This window comes from Cyrtonyx montezumae, unplaced genomic scaffold (genome assembly GCF_038088225.1).
Source record: "Cyrtonyx montezumae isolate F1298 unplaced genomic scaffold, pur_monq_1.0 scaffold_25, whole genome shotgun sequence".
In the NCBI taxonomy this organism is placed as follows: domain Eukaryota; kingdom Metazoa; phylum Chordata; class Aves; order Galliformes; family Odontophoridae; genus Cyrtonyx; species Cyrtonyx montezumae.
Genome location: NW_027071992.1, coordinates 13054161 through 13075825, shown reverse-complemented (window position 1 = coordinate 13075825; position 21665 = coordinate 13054161). Strand labels below are relative to the sequence as shown.

The following is a 21665-nucleotide window of genomic DNA, read 5'->3' as shown; positions in this document are numbered from 1 at the left end:
ACTTGTATTTACTTACTGAGTGTGTAAGATAAGCAAGGAAATTGCAGTGCAATCAATTTTAGCTAATGGAATTTGAAAGTGTGATTGCTGCTATCACATTAGAAAATGCAGGGGGAGAAAGAAAGCAAAAACAGGTAGTAAGAAATACATTGTCTGTTATAAAACCTGTTACTCTTAATTCCAGTAATCTTGAATAAAAGTTTTTTAACAGGAATTACTGGTTTTCGGTGATCTATTCTCAGATGGCAACTTTTATAAAAATTGATTTAAATGGCTAATATTTTGGTAAATCTTCTGTTAGAATACAAAATACCTTAAAACTTTTCTTCAACTTCATGTTAGATGTATTTTTTTTAATTTCAGAAGTGAAAATTGAAGGGTGAATATTGCCCTGTTATAATTAAAAACTATTGTATAATATTGTCCAAATTACATTACTACTGATGGTTTCTTTGGGGAAAAAAAAAACATACCACCAGTATTTTCCAAAAATCTGTTTAACTGTAATCCAAATATACTTCTCTTTTGACTTTTTGGGAAACTATAATCATGGGATGTTGTTGCTGTTACCCACTCCCTGAACCAGCTGATACACTTTTTTTTTGCAATGAGTCTGAATTTTTGTTAGAGATTGTGGTAAATGCCTTACAGCTGAATATCTTTGGTTAAAATGTTTTTCTTATTAATTATAAGCTACTTGTTTATACCATATCAACTCACATATTATACCTTCATATTCAGTCTCTTTGGGTGTGGGAAAAAAAAAAAGCAGGGAAAGAAAGAATGTTGATTTTTTTTAGTTGTATTATCATTTTTATTGCAGAATCTCAGTAGTCTTTCAATATAAGGCCACTGACAGTGTTAAACATTTATTAACACATTTAAAGTCTCTTTCAGTACCAGTCTATTTCAAACGTACATTCATGTACTTATTTTTTTCCCAGATGTTATTAGTCTTACGCATTTCTGAATGTGTATTCACCAAAAGATGATACCTTGTGATTTGTGTTAAATGGTTAGCACCAATCCACACTCAAGTCACCTGAAAACCTAAGTGGACAGTTAATACCTCCACAGTATTCTGTCTTGATGAAAGTGCATTGGCTGGACATTCTGGCAGTTGTCACCGGTCTGCGGGATGGGTTGACCCGGTACCTTGACAATTGAGGCGGGGGACTCACAGGCCCACACCCTGGGGAAAGGGAAGGGGGAAAGGGAAAAAAAAGAGAAGGGAGATGGGCCTTGGAACAAAACAGCAGCAATGATCTGAGGAGGAAAGCTGATTTACTAAATAAGATATCAGAAAGCAAAGTAACACAGTATAATACAATATACTCGGAATTGAGGCAAATGAATCAAATAAAATGAGCAAGAGAGAGTGTCCGATAAACCGAAGGCCTTACGCTAACGCTGAAGGCGGATGGCAGTGAGCACCCGCTGCTGAGTCCATCCCAAAGGAAAGAGAGTGTCCCATGACCGCAGACAGTTTTTATCTTTCCCTCTGAGCGTGAACACATAAAAATGCAAAGCATCGCACAGTCCTCTGGGAAATGTAGTTCTTCCTCTCTTCTGAGACAGGTATACCCAGAACTATCGATCCACGGAGCTGGACTCCAAATGCACTACATGATGTTATGATGTGGAAGGAATATCAACAGCGCAACAAAAACCACAAAACCATGACAGCAATGTTTATGATAATTTCTTCACCTCAGATTAAAGCCCAACATTGGCAACCTGGCATGTCTTAAGAATAATAAGTTTTTATTTAGAATGCTGAATTAAAGAAACATATTTGATAAAACAGAAGAACAAAAGTACGCTCTATCAGTCTGTTGTGCATTCCACATTAGAACAAGTGTGGAAATATTTGGAAACTGCCACGACATCAGTGATGGCTAATCACTTGATAAATAAATACAATTCATAAAAAATACCCCGCCAGACATAACAGTAGGCATTACACAAAATATCAAGTAATTTCCAGGTTTCTTTGAGAGTGTTGACCAGGAATTAGGTAACTCTGGCCTGGATACCTGAAAACTTGTTTCTGGCAGGTAAGCTAGTTTAACTAAGGACAGGTATGATCCAGCAATCTTCTGATAAAAAAGCAAAAAATTTGAAGGGTGAGTACTTCAAATAAGAAACCCACCCTATTTAGAATTCATTTGTACTACAGGTTGGATAGAATTAAAAAACAATTGATCCATCTCATAATTTTTAAGGAAAATAGTTCAGATAGAACAAGGGTTTGATTTCTTTTTAAACTGATCTTTTCCACAACTTATTAAGCAATACACTGACTGAAATGTTTTAAGAAGATATTTTACGGCTCAGAAATATTTTTTCTGGTTTTAACTGATTATACATAGGTCATATTTTCATTTAGAGTAAGTTACATGATATTAGTTTACCTAATGCATATGTGTTCAAAGTAAATTGCCAGTAGAATATATGCTACGACAACGTATAACTTATGATTACAAGTTCAGAAAAAATACATATTCTACCCAGAAAATGAATATGCATAATATTATATTTCAGTAGAACTTTGAATGAAAGTATATGTTGCTGTTCATGGTAGTTAATTATTTAATTTATAGAATGAAAGAATAGCTTAGACTGAAAGGGATTTGGTGGTCATGTAGTTCAACCTCTTGCTTAAAGTGGACCTGACTTCTGAATAGGTTGCTTAGTGCAATTTCTGGTCAGCAATCAAAGCTTTCCAAGGATGATGCTTGCTGTGTGACCTGTAGCTGTTCTAAACTACCGTAATTGTGAATTTCTTTCCTCTTTTTTTTCTTAAAAAAAAAAAAAAGGAGGTTGAAATTCCCTTACAAGTATATTTGAATTTGTTTCTTAACCCTTTATTGTGCACCCTAAATAAGCCAACAAGCCAGAATCTAATCGGGAGTATTAATAATCCACACATTTAGCAAGCAGCTGTCTACAGTCATGCCATTAAAGAATAACTGAAACAGAGCTACTATTTTCCTGCATACTAAAACATTCTTGTTATAGTAGTAACAGCACATTTTCTTCATAGTACTTTCCTAATGTTACAGGATATATGCAATAATATCATGGCCAAAGAGGTGTTCAATTTTTCTGACTATATCCTTCTGTTCTCATCTTTGTCCAACTGCAATTGTCAGTAAAAGCTACACGCTTTTAACTCAACTGGTAGCTTCTAGTATTTCATGTAACGTTCTTGTGACTCTGTCTTGTTGGGTATTGTTTTTGATTTATTTTCAGTATTGAATGTGTATTAGGCAGATAAATGTATTTTAAGACTTTGTACAAATTTTCAAAGATAAGAATGTGATACTGAGCAATAATACTGTCCATTTGTTAGAGTGCTGAATGCTAGGATAATGGGCTTATATTCCAAAAGGGTGTAGCTTATTCATTCTGTTGTATTAGTGAAATGACTTTTTGTGTTTATGGGATTTTAAAAAATGATTCTAGACATCTGTAAAAATTATTGTAGGAGTACTTATCACTCAGTTAGTTCTTAGTGAATAGCAGTAAGAGCTAATGATTATGTCAATTACATCTTTTAACAAGGTTCTAATTTCATAGGTTCATAAGGTTGGAAAGGACCTACAAGATCATCTAGTCCAACCATCCTCCTCCTATCACCATCCCTACCCACTGAACTACTGAATCAAATCCCTTAGCACCTCATCTAAACGCTTCTTGAACGGCACTAGGGATGGTGCCTCAACCACCTCCCTCGGCAGGCCATTCCAGTGCCTGACCACTCTTTCAGAAAAAAAATGTTTCCTCAAATCTAATCTAAATCTTCCCTGGCGCAAATTGTGGCCATTCCCTCTCATCCTGTCATTATTTATCAGGAAGAAGAGGCCCACCCCCTCCTCACCATAACCCCCCTTCAGGAAGTGGTAGAATGCAATAAGGTCTCCTCTGAGCCTCCTCTTCTCCAGACTAAACAATGCCAGCTCCCTCAGCCGCTCCTTATAAGACTTGTGCTCCAGACCCCTCACCAGTTTTGTTGCCCTTCTCTGAAAACGCTCCAGGGCCTCAATGTCCTTCTGTGAGGGGTAGTGTAGTGAGGGGCCCAAAACTGAACACAGTACTCGAGGTGCGGCCGTACCAGAGCTGAGTACAGGGGGATGATCACCACCCTGCTCCTGCTGGCTACACTATTTCTAATACAGGCCAGGATGCTGTTGGCCTTCTTGGCCACCTGGGCACACTGCTGGCTCATGTTAAGCCGAGCATCAACCAACACCCCCACGTCCTTTTCCTCTCTTCAAGCCATTCTGCCCCAAGCCTATAGCATTGCATGGGGTTATTGTGGCCAAAGTGCAGGGCCCGGCACTTAGCCTTATTGAACCTCATCCCATTGAGCTCAGCCCAGCTATTCAGCCTATCCAGATCCCTCTGAAGGGCCTCCCTACCCTCAGGCAGATTGACACATCCTCCCAACTTGGTGTCATCTGCAAACTTACTGAGGGTACACTCAATCCCCTCGTCTAGGTTGATAGATCAAGCTGACAGGCCTGTAGTTCCCCGGATCTTCCTTATGGCCTTTCTTGTAGATGGGAGTCACATCGGCAAGCCTCCAATCTAGTGGGACCTCTCCAGATAACCAGGAATGCTGATAGATGGCAGAAAGTGGCTCAGCAATCACCTCTGCCAGCTCCCTCAGCACCCTTGGGTGGATCTGGTCCCATGGACTTGTGGCAGTTCAGATGGAGGAGTACATCTCTGACCATCTCTGCTTGGATCACAGTGGGTAAATTATGCGCTCTGTCCCGGACTTGCAGGTCAGGGCAAGTACCCTGTGGACAACTGCTCTGTCTTTTAAAGACAGATGTGATTATTTAAATTATTTATTTGTTATTTAAAAATATTTTAATTTCAGTACCATTCATATCTGATTATTTAATATTTGTTTATATAATTATATAGAGAAAGATGAAAGACAAGGTATATTGACTAACTGTTTGATATATTTATCTTTATACAGAATATGACAGGGGAATGGTGCCCAACTGAAGAGGACAGAGAGAACAAATCTCCTCTTAATAATGACATATTGGGTCATGTGCTTCATAGGCTGATGGAGATTTTCTATCCTTCAAAACCCAGATCTTCACCGTCTGTAGTTCCTCCATTTCCCATCAAGGGATGTATTTTGGGAAAACTTTTCAGTGGAAAAACTACCTGTGCAAAGTTTCTTGAAAAAGGTAAGAGTTCTATTTTGTTTAACTTTTCACCTAGAAGTCTTTAAAATGTTTAATTGTTCTTAAATTTGTCTCTTTCAATGAAGTTTGGACAGATCTTTTCATTACTAATCATTGAAGCTCATATGCAATGATATTTTACTGAGCTTCCTTTCAAGTCATTCATACATTATCTTCCAAAATAAGACTAAAAACAACTGAGCTCTTATATAGTGTTGTTAGAGTATTTCTTCTGAATTTCTTGAGAAATTTAAAATTTATTTTGATTTCTCTGAAGACATTTGTTCTTGAAGAGATATCTTTGAGATTGTAAATGCACACTATGCAGTGGCTGCAGAGAAGAAACAGTAGAAACAGATTATATGAAAAGTAAAAAAAAAAAAAGGAATTGTGCATTCCTTCATATGTAGTGATGCTATCCTCCAATTACTATTTTAATTTCATTAATAGTCTCTATGTATTCTCAGCTCAAACTACAAAGCTGTCTTATTTTTGTGTGTATTAGTTTGCAATATTCAGGTACTATCTGTTGCTACTCTGGTTCAGGAGGCCATCCAAGCTCTTCTTAATAATGAAATGAAAACTGAACAGAACTTGACTTCTCAGGAAGCAGAGAGTTCTCCAAAACAAAACGAGGTAGGAATTCTTGTTAATTTTGGCTTTGGTCTTACATGGAAAAGAGAGTAGTGTGTATAAGGAAAAAAGCATATTGTTTTGATTTCTTACTCAATTTCAGACTTACAGTTAAGTTTTTTCTTGTCAGACTTCTAGGCTCATCTTCAATTTACAGGTTTGTTTTCCTGTATTCTGTAGTTTCCTTTCTAATCTATTTATTTTCTTAATTGATAAAAGGTCCAAAAGAACTCAGAATCATCAGTGAAATTTCTAACAGAAACATTTACTAATGGAACCAAAGGTATTTGTTTGTGTATGTATATACAAATCTAAATTAAATTTCATATGATTTAATTCTTATTACATTTAAATTACCATTCCCCTTTCTCCTGTCCACTTGAAGTATAATCCATGACATCTGAGTCTTCAGAATAGTTGTGAATTTTGTGTTTCTGCATATTCCTAGAGTGTGGGAGAAGCAGAAGCATTCTTCTCCACACAGGAAGGTGAGGCATGAGGTGACAGTAATAAGTCAGGTACTTCACCAACAGAATGTGAACATACTAAAGGATCAGATCCAAAGACAGTGACCTGCATTAGACTCTGTCTGTTGATGTCTATTGATGCAGTAAATCTGAGGTTGAGGTAGAAAGTTGAGTCAGCAAATGTAGATCAGAGTCAGAAGTGCTAACATGGTTGCAAAGCAGCTAAATGAAACACAGACAGGGTCTAGGTTGAAAGCTTCATCTTGAAAGCACCTTTCAAAGGAAGGAAAGGCAAGCCCTCTCTTTTCCTCACTTTTACCTTTCTTTACAACACTTCTTAATAGCAAAGGAACTGATACTGGGCTTAGTCAACTAAACTCAGAGTCACAGAATGTTTGAGGGTGGAAGTAACCTCTGAAAGTCACCTTGTCCAACACTTTTCAAGGCAGATTCAGTAATAGATATTGTTCAGCACTGTGTTAAACTTCAATGATGGAAACTCAACAGTCTCATTGAGCAACTTGTTCCAAGTTTCTATGCACCAAACAGTTTATATTTTATCATTTACATGAAATTCAATGTGTTTCAGTTTGTTACATTGCTTCTTGACCCTTTTTTTTTTTTTACTTGGCATCACTGAGACAATTGTGGCTCCATCTTTACTTCCCCCCTTAAGGTCTATACAAACACTGACAAGTTTTCACTCAGGACTCCTTTCTCCAGGCGGAACAATGCCAGTTCTCAGCCAATTTGTGTTTTGGATATTCTAACACCTTAATAATCATTATGGCCTTTTGCTGGATGTGCTGGTCTTTCTTGCTCTGGGGAACCCAGAGCTGGACACAACATTGCATATATGGTCTCACTGGGGCTGATTATAGGGAACGTACGACCTTCTGATGGCAGTGCTGTTTAATGTTTACTACATTAAAGTCCAGGGTGCTGCTAGCTTTCTTTACTGCAAAGACATATTTCTGGCCCAGAGTGAGCTTGCTGTTCTCCAGTCAAAGTTGTACTCTGTAAAGTTGCTTCTATGACAATTGGCCTCCAGTCTTCCCTGCTAACCTCAAAGGCTTGAGATTCCTAAATGCAGGTTGTACTTGTAGGGTCCAAGAGAGAGAAGGCATTAAGTATCTCAGTCTTTTTGCATATATTATTTTTTTTCCCACTGAGTCCTGTGTTCCATTCTGCAGCAGGCTCATGTTTCCACTAGTCTTCATTTTGCTGTGGAGATACCTGTAAAGGTTCTGGTTTGACCATGTGCAAGAAAAGATCTTTTCCCACAGAGTTTCAGAGCACTGAAACGGATTGTCTACAGCAGTAGTTTCTGTCACTGGAGATTTCCGAGACTGGGTAAAGACTTGAGTAATGTCATCTGACATTCCAGCTGATGCTGCTTTAACTGAAAAGTTAACCTGACCTCTAGAGGTTGCTTCCAACTTGAATTTTTCAATGATCCTATGATTCTAAGAATTGCAAATTCCTTCTGTTTTGATTTGGTCAGAGAACAATAAGACATGTATTTTTATTATTTAGCTATGGTAAGAAATATTACAGACGTGGAATTGATAAACTTTATAATGAACCTATTTTAGATAATCATGCTGTCAAAACACATCCATCTGATGAGGAAATTGTATCAGACCACAAAGAGAATGACATATCCAAGGTTTGTAGTCCATTTTCACTACTACAGTGTAAAAACATTATTTAGAATCTTGTCATTAAACAACAGAAAATGATACTCCATCACCATTTGCCTTTAATTTATTAAACTTACTGCAAGCAATTTCTGTGTGAAATATCAAAAGAGATTTTGTAAAAATCTATTGCTCTGTATATTTATAGCTATTTGTACAACTAGAATTGTACTTAAGTGTCTTCTTGTTTAATCTCACATTTATGTAAGACAAGGTACTTTCTAAATAATTTCTGACTTAGCAGAAATGTGATCTGGATGTTGCTGGTGCCACACCAATAATAAACACATCAAAAGGTTTATTTTCTTTATGTTCAAAAATAATTGAATCTACAGTGCTCTCTGCATTTATTTGTCTATTTGGCTGAAATGTACTTCAAATAAGATCCCTATATATTGATTGATGTTACATGTTGCTACAGAAAACTTTGACCATTTTCTTAAGCAGTCAGAAGTCAAAACATCACTGTGCTCAGAGTACTGAAAATCAGAATAACATTAGGACAAGGACACTTAATTTTTTCTTTTTTGGCTTTCATAATCTTTTGTTTTTCATCTTGTTTCTGCAATTTTTCTTGTGTATAGTGACATTCGGTACAAGTTTTCAGTTGAATGAAGTCTCTTTAACATCAGTTAAAACTATTTCTAGTAGATTGATCATACAATAAACATTAAATATGAATAAATAACACAATGAAGACTAAATATAGTCATAGAATGAAGAAGTAAAATATATAGGTTGCTCCAAAAGTAATGCCTCCTACTTATTTCCATAGAAGCAATAATGGACACAAAGAACACAATAACACTAAATAGAGCAAATTCCTGCACGCCATGCTTGTAAAAATCTGCACCATTTAAGGTCACCTACTGTTGCTGTTGCCACTGCTGAAACATCCTCCACTGCCTCACTGTGCTTGCATACACTGTTTGGACTCCATAAATGTACAGCAAGCATCAGTGAATGTTACTAGGTGCCTTATTTTCCTCATGGTGGAGTTTAATTCCATACCTTTGCTTCACATGCCTTTCTTTCCATGTCAAGGTACCATTTTGTCAGTCTCCCCCTCTGCTGCCATCTGTCACGTGGCAACACAATGTAATGGAATACTGGTGAGAAGGTTCCAACTCTATTGCCATACCACCTCTGTATGCCTCTGTTGTCATGGACCAGCATAACAAAATAGGAGGCCCTGCTTTCAGAACAAGCATTGTGTAATCATGTTCATTTTAACTGTGAGTGTTGTCAAAGTCATGAGCTTTTGGTTCTTATGTGTTCGTTTAACTGCACTTTTCCACAGCTGTCTGTACGTGCCCAGCTTGGTGCTGCATCACAGAAACTGTTGAAGAAAGGAAAAAGTATTACTGATGAATTACTTGTTGACATCCTATTGGAAGCCATTAAGTATGGAATTATATAGTTTTTTTTCCCCTCAGTTATTTAGAATGTAATTGTCTTTTTTTTTTTTAGGACCAGACTTAGCCATTTCTCATGAGTCAGTACATTGTTGGGATATTTGAGTGTGCTTCTGGGAAAGTGGGACTGATCAGTGAAGTTAGTTAATGCTCATTTTAAAGTAGAATTTAGCCTTAAATCTTTCAGGGATTATTGTACACTGCTGGCAGGAAGTAAAAAGATAAACAACTGTCACATAGTCATTAGATGTAAGTAATGTCTACATTTTGTGTATCAGTTTTCAACTACTCAGAAAGTACTAGTATTTTTTTTCTAGGTTTAATGTGAGATTCATTATCTAAACATCCATATTTCAGCAGTTAAGTTACTTGTTTTTGTCTATCCTTACATTATAGAAAATTGTCTCAAATATCCTCATATGCAATTAGCTCTTATGTTCCCACATGAATGTCATTTAAGTTATATTTACTCCCATTAGCACTTTAATGTTATAAAATGTTTTTTACTACTTGTTTCTTCAGTGCAGAAGTTAGCACTTTTTGAAAACAGTAAAATTACATCTCTGATCAGAGTCTGTATACAGACTTCTAGAAAACTCTATCAAGAAGCAAGTTTTGTTTGGTTATATTTGGTATAATTTCTATATTTGTTGCATTTTTCTGGTATAAAATCCATTGTTGCACTATATTGATCATGATGCTGTCTGTTATATTCTGAGTTCATCATAATATCTAATGTACTGAATGGAGAATGAAAGACTATTAGGATGAGCTCTTCCTAAGGTTTAATTTTATGTTATCAATTTTTTCTACAAATGTCATTTTTCATTTAATTTTAGACAAACACCGCCAGAGAAGGGATGGATTCTGGATGGATTTCCGATGACAGTTAATCAGGCAAAGCTATTTGAAAAAGCCTACACAGGGAATGATCCAGATGAAATGGAGCCACAATATGTGAACTGTGGAAAGCCCAAACTTGTTACAAATCCTATGATGTCTAATGAGCCTACTGTTTCCTTACCTGCATTTGACGTTGTTGTACTATTGGCTATTTCAGACACCACAGTACTAAAACGCGTGGCTAGGTTGAAGCGTAAGTTTCTATATTTATTTAAACAAAGCTAGTAAAAAGCACATGTTGATGTAAGGGGAATATAAAGATTGTTATAAATATGGGAACTTCAGAATAGAGAGTACTTTGCAGTATGTTAGCAATGTGTATTTTAATTTAAAATACCAATATTTGTCGATTTTTTTGTAATTATGAAGTTGGATTTTTATTTTTTTACTCTTCTTTGATTTGTAAGACCTCTTCTAACTTTGTTAACTTGTCTAAAAATATATGACTGAATAATACATTAATAATAAATAACACATTAATCCCAAGCATTATTTCAGGTTTTACTTGTATTTAACAGTTTTAACCTTACATTATATGAATTGGAGCAAAGCAGCTTTATTTTTCAGTTTCTTTGTATCTCACATTATCTCATCCATTAATTTTGCATTATCATCTTGAATTCTTCCATGTTATCCTGAATACTTATATTGTTTCAGTCAAAGGCTGATTATTGGTGTGCAAATTCATGTGTGTTTTTGGGTTCATTTTTTTTGTCCTGAAATTTCACCAAAGCTGAAGCAGCATAGTTGCTAGTGTTAACTACTGTATAAAGCAACAGTTGGGAAAAGTGTAACTTAACAGCAGATGCAGAAATATGACTCATTCCAAGTGTGAGCATGTCCAAATAATGTTTTTCTCCAGGAGATACATTTGGAAAGAGACAAAAAAGGGTAAATAAAAGGATGTGATAACTTTCATTTGCTGAGATATGCCAACATTAATTTCCCACTGATTACTGCATTTCTTATCTTAAGCAGTGAAAACCAAAAATAGTTGATTTTGGACAAAAATAGCAAAAGCAACAAAGGCTTTTTGGTGGCTGTTTTATTTCTAGACTACTTATTTTTCATTGCTCTCTTTCATCTTAAGAAAATAGAAGTTCATTTCACAAATATTTCCCATATTGTCCTGATTATAGAGAGGTTACTCTTCACTGTTTTCACTGCTGCACTTGCATAGCACATGGGTTGAATTAAACCTTGTTTATCTTTAGCTTTTATGGATTGGTAGGAATGAAGACAAGACAAAATAGATATAGGTTTTGCTAACTATACCATCAAGATAAATGTATGGACACTAATATTTATGTTTGTTTTAAGACCTTTTGTGATAAAAAAACTTTGAAGATGTGATAATACATGATATTGTCTGAGGAATCCTAAAAAGAATTTCTTTCTTAGGATGTCTTGTGGTGATAGAAAGAGGCAAAGGAACAATAAAAACATCAGAAAGTTATACAGATTTGCTTATTTCCAATAGAGGTTGTTTTTTTGTTTGTTTGTTTTTTTTTAATCTTGAGAATATGAGATAGAGAATACTTTGTCTTCAGATACAGTGGTATATCTATGCATTGCTGTTTTGGAAAGGAGTAGTTACTTCGAAGATTCAGGCTAGACTGGAAAAAAACAGAAACACCTTAAAACCCTAGGAGTATGCCTGAAATAGTCTACCCATCACATCTCTACAACCACAGATTTCTATAACTGCAAGGGGTCCAGCAGGAAATGTTACCATTATAACTGAGTTAGCGTTCAAACAGAGGTGTCCAAGTCCTTACCCGTCTCTATGTTGTATTTCTCTGATTTATTTCTATTCTTTCCATTCCTTTGGGAAGCTTTTAAATTTTTAAACGAAGGGATGTAAGATCAAGGAAAGCTAGAATCTTTCTTTTAAAGTAATTATCTTATTTAGGTACAACAGCTGTTTTTTCAGTGTATGCTCATATATGCTGTTTTCCACACAACAGATAGATCAAAGCCCTCTCAAATGGAACAGGAGGACAACAATCAAAATTCAGATGCTAAAATTGTAGAACAGAAGATAGACTTAGTAAGAGATCAGATTCTGCATAGGTATGCTATATTAAGTACAAAAAAGTTAACTTCAGCCACATGTTTAGGCATCTAATTAATCTGAAGTTCATATGTGGTCTATGATTGCACTGGGATGCCTTATGTTAAGATTTTCCTTTAGAATTTCTCTGACTGGATCTTTAAGGGGTGTTTAGACTTTTGGTGCAATGTAAAGAATCCTGGAAGTTAGGAATTCTTACATTTTGCTTTTCCAAGGTAGTTTTTCAAGGAAAATTTTTTTCCAGATATGAATTGAAAAAATAAAGTATTTCTACATCTATCTGTCTGTCTATCTATCTATGTATATCAGAGCAGCTCTTGTAGTTTTATATATTCTATTATTTTTTTTATAATATATTTAATTTTACATATAGAGAAAAATCAAGAGCAGCACCTTTAGCTTTTAAATATTTGATAATATTAACTATTTTATACTATTATATTGTTGGTTGTCATTTTTGTTGTGATGCAAGAAAACATAGGCTTATCTTGTGATAAGAAAGGGTAAGAACTATTTTCTTACTCTGAGTGAGTTGATGTGGACGTAAACTTGAATATATTCGTAAGTATTGCCTGGATTTGCTTTAGTGTTGAGTTAGATATTGTGGCCTTTCTTCTGTTTATTTTGGGAAAATATTTTATTTTTTTGTAGTTACTTCAGTAGTTCTATTTTAGGGGTATACATTTATTAATATGATTTTTTGCAGAATTTCAGGCTTCCAAGACACATGGCCAAAATTAGAGAACTGGCTTTCAGTCCATCAAAATACTGTAGTGAAAGTCAATGCAGAGACAGAAGAAAGTATTATGTGCAAAACTGTAAAGGAAATTCTGATCGAAGAAATTGACAAAAAGCAGAAAAGTAAGTTTTTCCTTTCCTACATTTTACAGTTCAATAAGGAAAGACTTAGCTTTTTATAGATAACACTAATAATTAAAATATAAAACTATGTGGAAACACTAGCCATTTTCACTATTCCTGCAAGATTTTTGGAATTTATGAGTTAGTGATAACTGCACTGGAATTTTGAAATTTGCTGTCATGTTTTTACCTTTACACAGAATATGAACCAATTTCACACAGCTACAAGGATAACTGGAAGAAATATTTTAAAGTATTTTAAACTGTGAGTTGGATATATTTAAATTCACTAATGTAAAGAATTACTAAATTCAGTCATTTCTTCCAGATTTAATTATTACAGCTAGGATCTGCACTGTGTTGGATAGTGTAATGACAGAATAGGAAGGATAATTTGCAATTTTCAACATATGTTCATTTATTGTAAGTGTAAAAACATGGATAACTCAATGCATCTTATTGCATTTCCTCTTAATCCATACACTTATCTTACATGCATACAACCCCACACAATATAATTGTTTAAAAAGGAAAAAAGGTTAATCCCGAAGAAACAGTTGAATCAAGTAAACCTGGATTAAATTTTTAATAACTATTTTCTTTTCTTCAGGAATTTTAGAAGAAAGACTTGATGTGTCCTTCACATTATTCTTTCTCGAATCTCACATGGAAAACATTAAGTGCTTACAAATGTTCATTAATTAAGTAGAGTCCTTGAAATCAGTATAGCTCTAATGAATCTCAGAATTGTATAAATACCAATAACCTTGCTTTACCTGGTAAAAAATGTTTTGTATAATCATACTAAATCATTTTGTTACTGTTTCTCTCACAGAGATGGTTTTGAAAAAGTTAACAATCCTGCAAAATACAACGTAACTGGAAACAGATTTATAACTATGACGTCACATATTTGATCAGCATATGTTCTAATGTTCTAAATACTCAAATAATGAAAATCCGAATCATTTTGTTAGTCTGAATTTGTCACAGATGTCTTATTCCTGTTTACTGATATTTAAAATATGTATGGAGGTACAATAGTATGTTTGTATACCAGGGTCTGTACAAGAAAAATCACCAGAAGAAAAGGCTTTGCCAGTCACACCTCAAGATTTCCTTTCTCCTATTTCTGTGACACCACCACTGATTAAACCAACCACAGATGAATGTATTTATGTAGATGAGCCACTTCCCAAGGTACGTTAATTCATTATATTCTTAGATATCAAAGTATACATTTGTCTTAGTGTTTTGTACGTATTCTACCCAAACTTTTTTTCTCTGCACATTATTTTCTTAAATATTTTTTCAGTAAAAAATGTACTAGCGCTTTATAATAAATACCTGGTAATACAAACAGCTTTCACTACCAAAATATATAAGAAACATGCCTGAAAATTGTCATTGGCTTTTATTAACTTGCAGTGGTGTTGAAGAATAGCAAACAAAGGCCAAAATAAAAATGCTTTCTAATATAAGAAATATGAGCACAGACTTACTTACCGGTCTTAGGTCATGACCCATCTACTGAGGTTCTTGTCTTTGACAATGGATAGCCACTGGTCCTGGAGAAAGAATGTAAGAATGGCAGAAGTGTGCACTGATATTTTGCCCTGGATACTTTCCTCTAATATGCTCCAGGACATCTTTCTATCTCCTAGTAAAGTGAAAGTTATGGGATTCCGGAGATAAGTTAAATGTACATCTTTGATTTTAGTAAATCTCAACAGGATTTTGTTCAATGATTGTCTATTTGCTTTTTTTTGAAAGTAATTTACTTCATAGTCAGCATAATATAGCCTTTATAATTATGCTATTTGTGAAGCAAAAATAATAATAATACTAACACTTTGCTTCAAATCTGTTTACTTAGTTCACTGGATGATCCTAAGTTCTTGTATTGTGAGATTCAATGAATAATAATTCTGTATTCACCCTATGAAGATATTTGTGATGTTACAAGCATCTATCACATACCCTTTCTTCATTTTGCCTTAGTGTTGCTTTGTAAACCAGACATAATGTTTAGCTCTACTCATGCAGAAACAGTTCAGTATATTCAGTCATGACTTTTGCCTTTAGGCCTGTCTGTTCCAGTTTTACTGACTTTTTTGGATGTGGACATGGGATTGCATGCAGTAACTGAGATAAAGATTTGAAAGATTCTTATTGATGCTTTGTATTTTGTTCTGTATTTCTATTCCTTATATTTACCAGTTTTGACTTTGTGACTGGAGTTCACTGGCTTATGCTATGAATCTCTTTCTGAGTATCTAAATTCTGCAACTCAACTTGTTGGTTTTCCACTTGCCATGGACTATTTTAGCTTTTTTTTGATGGTCGGTTAGTAAAATTTTGCTTTTGAAACATTTGACAGTCACTTCAAAATGTTACTAGTTTAAACAGTTGTGTAGAGCCTAACTACTGATCCTTCTTTGCTAAATTTATGAATGTATCAAAAAACGCAGATATCAGCAGTATTTTGGGGGAACTTCCCAATCATTTTGTATGCTGCCATATTTTTTTCAAAGAAATGCACCAGGTAACCTGTTTGTTGGTACAGTCGTTACGGTTTTACACCACATGATGTTATGATGTGGAATATCAATAATACAACAAAAATCATAAAAACATAATAACAGTGTTTATAATTAGCTGAAAATGGTTCTAAAGCAAAATGAATACGTAACGATACAAGTCAGTAGTATGATATCATGAAATATTCTTAAATTTGCTAATGATACATCTAAATGAGTTGCTGAGAAATGTATTAATTTTGTTGTTTTTAAAAATATTCACAGGAGATACCTGATTTTTTAGTACCTTATTGGGAAGTGGTAGAAAATGTGTATGTGAATACTGTCAAAACTATACTTAGATGCCTAAGGGACGAACAGTACTCTATGATACATTACTTAGCAGATATTAGGTGAGTAGAAACAGTATTTCAATATCCATATTTTATATGGTATTTCATTAGTATTTCAATATCCATATTTTATATTTTTCCTCTGGCATTTTGTCTGTCTTGTAACATTAGTTTTACCATAATTTACAGAAAAAATTTCCAAGATTATTTAAAGCGTCCAGATTTTAAGCAAGAGTTTGTATCCCAGTGGCAATCAGATTTTAATTCAATTTCTGATGACTTGCGGGAAGATGAGGAAACAAAAGCAGAACTACACCAAAGAGTAACTGTAAGTAAATTTAAGAGGAAATAGCACGTCTTAAAGTATTAATTGACTATATACAATCTTGGTGGTAACATGATATTATTATTTACTAATTTTTTTTTATTTTTGCGTTGTCTCTTATACTATTTATCTCTCAGTTATACAAAGAGGATTCTTCACAACTATTCCTCTGTATTTTTGGGCATATCTTACTTATGCCTTGCTTTTTTCTTTAGGTAATTACCTAGAATATTGTAGTATTCTGGCACTCCATAGAACAAGCATTTGAAGAACAAGTATTTCTCCTCTTTTTTTTTTTTTTTTTTTTTTTTTGCCAGTAAGGCAATTTCTGATATACATGTTTATATGTATGATTATCTGGAGCTCTGTTTCCAAATTACTCCTTCTGGTACTTGTGGATCCCAAATCCTTGGTGAATGTGAAGATGGTGCTTCCTCTGTGCCTTTAAGCTTGACCATTGTATCTCTTCCAATGTGAGAATTCTGTCATCCATCCTTCCTTGATATTAGAAAAGGAGAGAGGGGAAATCAGAACAATTGAAATCTGTCAAACCTATGGAATGCTTTTTCTCAAACTTTTCAGCTTTCCAAGACTGTTCACCTATGTCATCTTGCTGAAACACCATACAAGCTGTGAAACCAAAACACCAAATTTCTGTGTCTCAAAATGGATAGTGTAAAATACAGCCCATCTTGTCATGTTTGAAAAATCCCCCAAGTGTCTAAAGACCAAGGCTTTGACATGCAAGGCTTTGTCATCTAAACTCATTACAGAATCACTATGGATAAAATTTCTGTTAAACTATCTTTTAGGTATTTCTCCCACTTTCTTTTCACTACATTACTATCAACTAACATAGTCAGTCAATGAAACCCACTACATCCCTTGTTCCAATTGAGGGTAGCATGTGCATCCATTTTCCCTCATCCGGAGTACAAGGAAATAAGGCTGGAGAAGCTGCTTCATTTTTCAAGGAGGAGAAACAACGAGAGCAGAAAAGAAATACATAAAACGCGTTCATCCTCTCCCTGAAGAAGATAGCACACCACCTAACTTTCCATCTTTCTGCACTGCTTGCAGTAAATCAGTAACAGACCTGAGTAAGATGAGGACAAAGAAGAAAATGCTTCTCATTACATGTCTTAGGATCTAGAAGGAGCTATGCTCCAATTTGTATCCATAAAACATATAAATTCTGTTCTTACATCTTTTTAATCAGTAGATCCTTATGTATGTGTCCTACAGTGTGGGACAACTCCGAATATCTGATAGCCTCCTTTTTGGCTTCCTTCTGTCTATGACACTGATTTGTACTGTAGCTCAAGGACTCTTAATTTGCCACTACCCCTGTGGCTCTTGTCCAACAGAGAACTTTGGACACACCGGGAGAAAAATGATCTGGCCTTTTAGACTGAGACCAAGACCTGGTGAATGTAGAATTACTTATTGCCTGATGCATAACCTCATCATAGTAGGGGCAGTAGCTTGGAAGACCTTTTCTCTTTATTCCAGAACAGATCAGGTAAGCTAGAGAATGCTTAGAGGCCAAGAGACTTCTTCTAATCATACCACTGCATTTAATAATATTCCTCTTTTCTTGTCTCCTCTTATTAAACAGAGGACTGTCATGCCACTTCCATGCATAGTTAGCAGTGGGAACAGGGCCTGTGTGTATTATATTTTCTTACTAGGTTCTCAGTGCTGACAGTGAGCCACAGACAGTGTTGTCAGTGCTGACAGTGAGCCACAGTGGTGTTGTCAGAAATAGTTACTAGCTGAAAAGCACTTAGTCGTGAAGTACTGTCCATGTTAAAACAAAAATGTAATGGAGCCTTGTAAACAGAAGGTTTAAACTGTGACATAATTTTCTTAGAATTGTTTGTATTGCACATCCCCATTCTTATATTGCAGGTTTCAAACCACTTAAGTTGCTGGTATTGATAGCTATTTGTATTCTAATTCTTTGTCTAGCTTAGATAGCTATGTGGGGAAAGCAATGCAGCCTAACTCTATCCTATATATTTATCACAGATGTATGGACACTTTTGTCTGCCACATTTGTAAAGCTGCTTTCTGTCATTTCTCTTACTTACTTACAATCAAGTAAGTCTTGGACCAGGCTTTGACATTTACAACAATTAAAAAAAATAAAAGCCTACATTAAATGAGAATATGTCTAATGCACAGGCAAATAATATAGTTTTAAATAGTAAAAAATGTATTTACAGTTTTTTTCAGTTATTTCTCATATTTTATTTTGTATTTTAGGACTTAAGAGATCTTCTCTGGGATATCTGTGATAAAAGAAGGGAAGAAGCAGAGCAGGAATGTACTGATATAATGAATGATGGCTGGTTGCGAGATCACAATGGGATCGCAATAAACCATTTTCTTTCACTTATGCAGGTATGGTGCAGGGGTCTACTGTGGAGTCTGCACTGGAAGGAGAAAATGAATTAGATTTGTAAGACAGTAAGCCTCAGAGGAGTGTCATGTGTTTGGCTCTGAGTATGTCAGGGATCAAGAATTAGATGAGCAAATGCTCATGCTTCTAACCTAGAATGACTAGAAACATTTAGTCAAGAGATGAGGAATAGATTGCATTCCATGTGTTTAACCGTTTTAAAGGCAGAACACTTTAAGAAGAATACAATTACTGTTCTCTACTGTCATGTATTTTCAATCTGTAATGGAGAGTGCTGTTCTTTCAGTTTTATCAGTCGGGTGAATTTTCTGAGTTTTGTAACAGGTGTTAGAACTGTTTATACTTCTGCAGTCATATTTACATCAGCTCTTTTTTCTGGATTACAAAATTTACTGCTGTTGCAGACCTACCTTCTGCTAAGGTTGGCTTGTGTTTCCCAAATCAAACAGTCTTATCAGTTATAGCTTGAAATGTTACCAAAAGTTAAAATATATATATATTGCAAGAATTTTTTTGAGATAATTATGCTTGTTTTATTCTTGAGAAAATCCATTAAAATATCTCACGAGTAATTTTTTCATGAAACCACCTTCACTTTATTGGATCTCTCTTTCCCCACATTAAGCCTTTCCTCTCATTGAGCCAGACCATGAATTACTTCAGTTCCTGAAGTAAAGAAAGATGTATTTCCCTGTGTCTGTCATTGTAGGTGCGTAAATTGGACATAGGATTGGAATGGAATGGACAGGTCTGTAAATGAGGTGACCTTATTGTGAAAGTTTGTGCAGCTTTAAAGAAGGCAATTAAAAAACTGTTTGGAACACATTACATGTTATGCTAATTTGGCTGAAAAGTCAGGCCTAACCTCTATGGCCTTTAAGTCTGTCTTATTTTTACAGGTTTATCAAACAAGGAAACCACTCTTTTACCTCACATGAATGTTGGAGTAGTCTAAATAAAATCTGTCGTACATTCATCTGCAATAGCATGAGAATTATTAACTCTATTTTAAAATCAATTTTAAAGGAGCCTAAATAATGCCATAAATGAAGACTAAGGCCACTGGATAAAAAAATAAACATCTAAATATCAAATAATCATTTACTATCCTGTAATCAGGCTTTTTATATGATTATCTATTAAAAATTTTGTCTTAAAATAGATGCATAAATAAGCAAAAGTAAAATAATCACTGGGTTTAAATCAGTGGCCAAAGAGCTGTTAGAGAAGATAAGTTATTAAAAATATATAATATTTATATTTTGCCTCCCAAAAAGGCCCCTACTTTTTAAAAAAATTTCATAAGCTAGTACACATTACAAAAATTAAATAATTAATAATTAACACTAGAGCTACAAAACTAAAAATGAAAACTAAAAGTTATGGTTTGAGAAACAGTCAAAAATGGACTTCCTCAGTTTTAAGCTCTCCTTCTGTGGGTTTTTCTGTGGGAAGTTAAATGATTCTGTTACTCTATAAACAATAGATTTGTACAAATTCCTCTTAAGAATGTCATAACTTTAGCAAGGTTAAATCAAATTACTTTCCACCTTTCTCTGTGCATTGTCATAACAGAAGATATTTTCTCCTTAGCTTATGGATAAAAGCTGTTTTACACCACAAAGATTTTATTCTTTGTTTTGTGAATGTGGTTTTGTGCATTTTCCCATGAATATTTGGTACTGTTTTGACAGTTAGAAGCTAACACTTGTCTGTATCAATAAATCAAAACATGACAGGTGTTAAATGTTTTCTGAATCTGACTTGATTTCTCCTGAGAGAATTCGCAGAAAAATATCTTCAAGATACTTAGCTCTTTAAAGCCTGTTGATTTATTTGACCAGGATAAACTGTATGGCTTTTTACATTGTTTTCTCCATCACTTAACTCTTCTTATTTTATGTCACTAATGATTATAATTATTTCAAACAGAGCAATGTCTATATTTTTTTGGTACTGGTATACTTACTAGTATAGAAATAAATATAAATCCAAATGCATTATGTTTAAATTTAATGTATCAAACATTATTTATTGTAAAAAAAATTTCTTATTCTAACAAGATTTTTATTATCCTTAGAAACACTTGTGTGAAATCAAGAAATCAAATCAATTGGATGCATGAAAAAATATGCATTAAATATGCTATAAAAATTCAAACAAATGTAGTTGTTTGTTGTTCTCGCTGTAACTCTTATTATTTGGAATTGCTTTTGCCATCATATGTTTAACAATGTAATAGAACTTGTTTTGAATTTCATTCTTTCTGTCCTTTCTTACTGAGGTTGAACTGGATCGTTTCCAAGATACAAAAGGGCTTCTTCAAGACTATTATGGAGCAATGGAAGGAAAAATCCCAGAAGAGGACAAACGAGGTTTCACTAGACTCCCATTGCTAGGTATTATTAATGAAGAGCAGAAAGAAGTTCAGAATGAATCAAGAAGGTAGAAATACATTATTAAATTATACAAATATAAATGATTATCATGCACTCATAGCTTCGTGCTAATATGTTGAAATAAATGTGGGTATATTTCAAAGGTTATAGAAATAAGATTGTTTAAATAGTGATCACAGTTAAATGACTGATCTTGAATTACCCTCATCATTTTCACTAGTAGATCTCTGAATTATAAAGCATTTTAAAAGCTGCCTTAGAAATAAATTTGCTATAGAAATATTTCCTACTTCCCTCTGTACTGCTGGCAGCTTTCAGCATAATTATCACATAATGAAGAGAAATAGTATTTTAGAACATCAACAGGCTTTAAATTCG

At 34.4% G+C, this 21665-nt stretch overlaps 1 protein-coding gene across 1 annotated transcript in view; it reads left to right on the top strand.

Annotated features, from left to right (window-relative positions):
* SPEF2 (sperm flagellar 2) overlaps positions 1-21665 on the top strand; it is a 61006-nt gene that overhangs the window by 16552 nt on the left and 22789 nt on the right. The window contains exons 11-23 of the mRNA XM_065739712.1: positions 4997-5216; positions 5719-5849; positions 6066-6129; positions 7909-7982; positions 9314-9417; positions 10268-10528; positions 12303-12404; positions 13112-13266; positions 14327-14466; positions 16071-16198; positions 16328-16466; positions 18732-18869; positions 21173-21333. Of these exons, the coding sequence (XP_065595784.1) occupies positions 4997-5216; positions 5719-5849; positions 6066-6129; positions 7909-7982; positions 9314-9417; positions 10268-10528; positions 12303-12404; positions 13112-13266; positions 14327-14466; positions 16071-16198; positions 16328-16466; positions 18732-18869; positions 21173-21333 (1817 nt within the window). The remainder of the gene's footprint in view (positions 1-4996; positions 5217-5718; positions 5850-6065; positions 6130-7908; positions 7983-9313; positions 9418-10267; positions 10529-12302; positions 12405-13111; positions 13267-14326; positions 14467-16070; positions 16199-16327; positions 16467-18731; positions 18870-21172; positions 21334-21665) is intronic.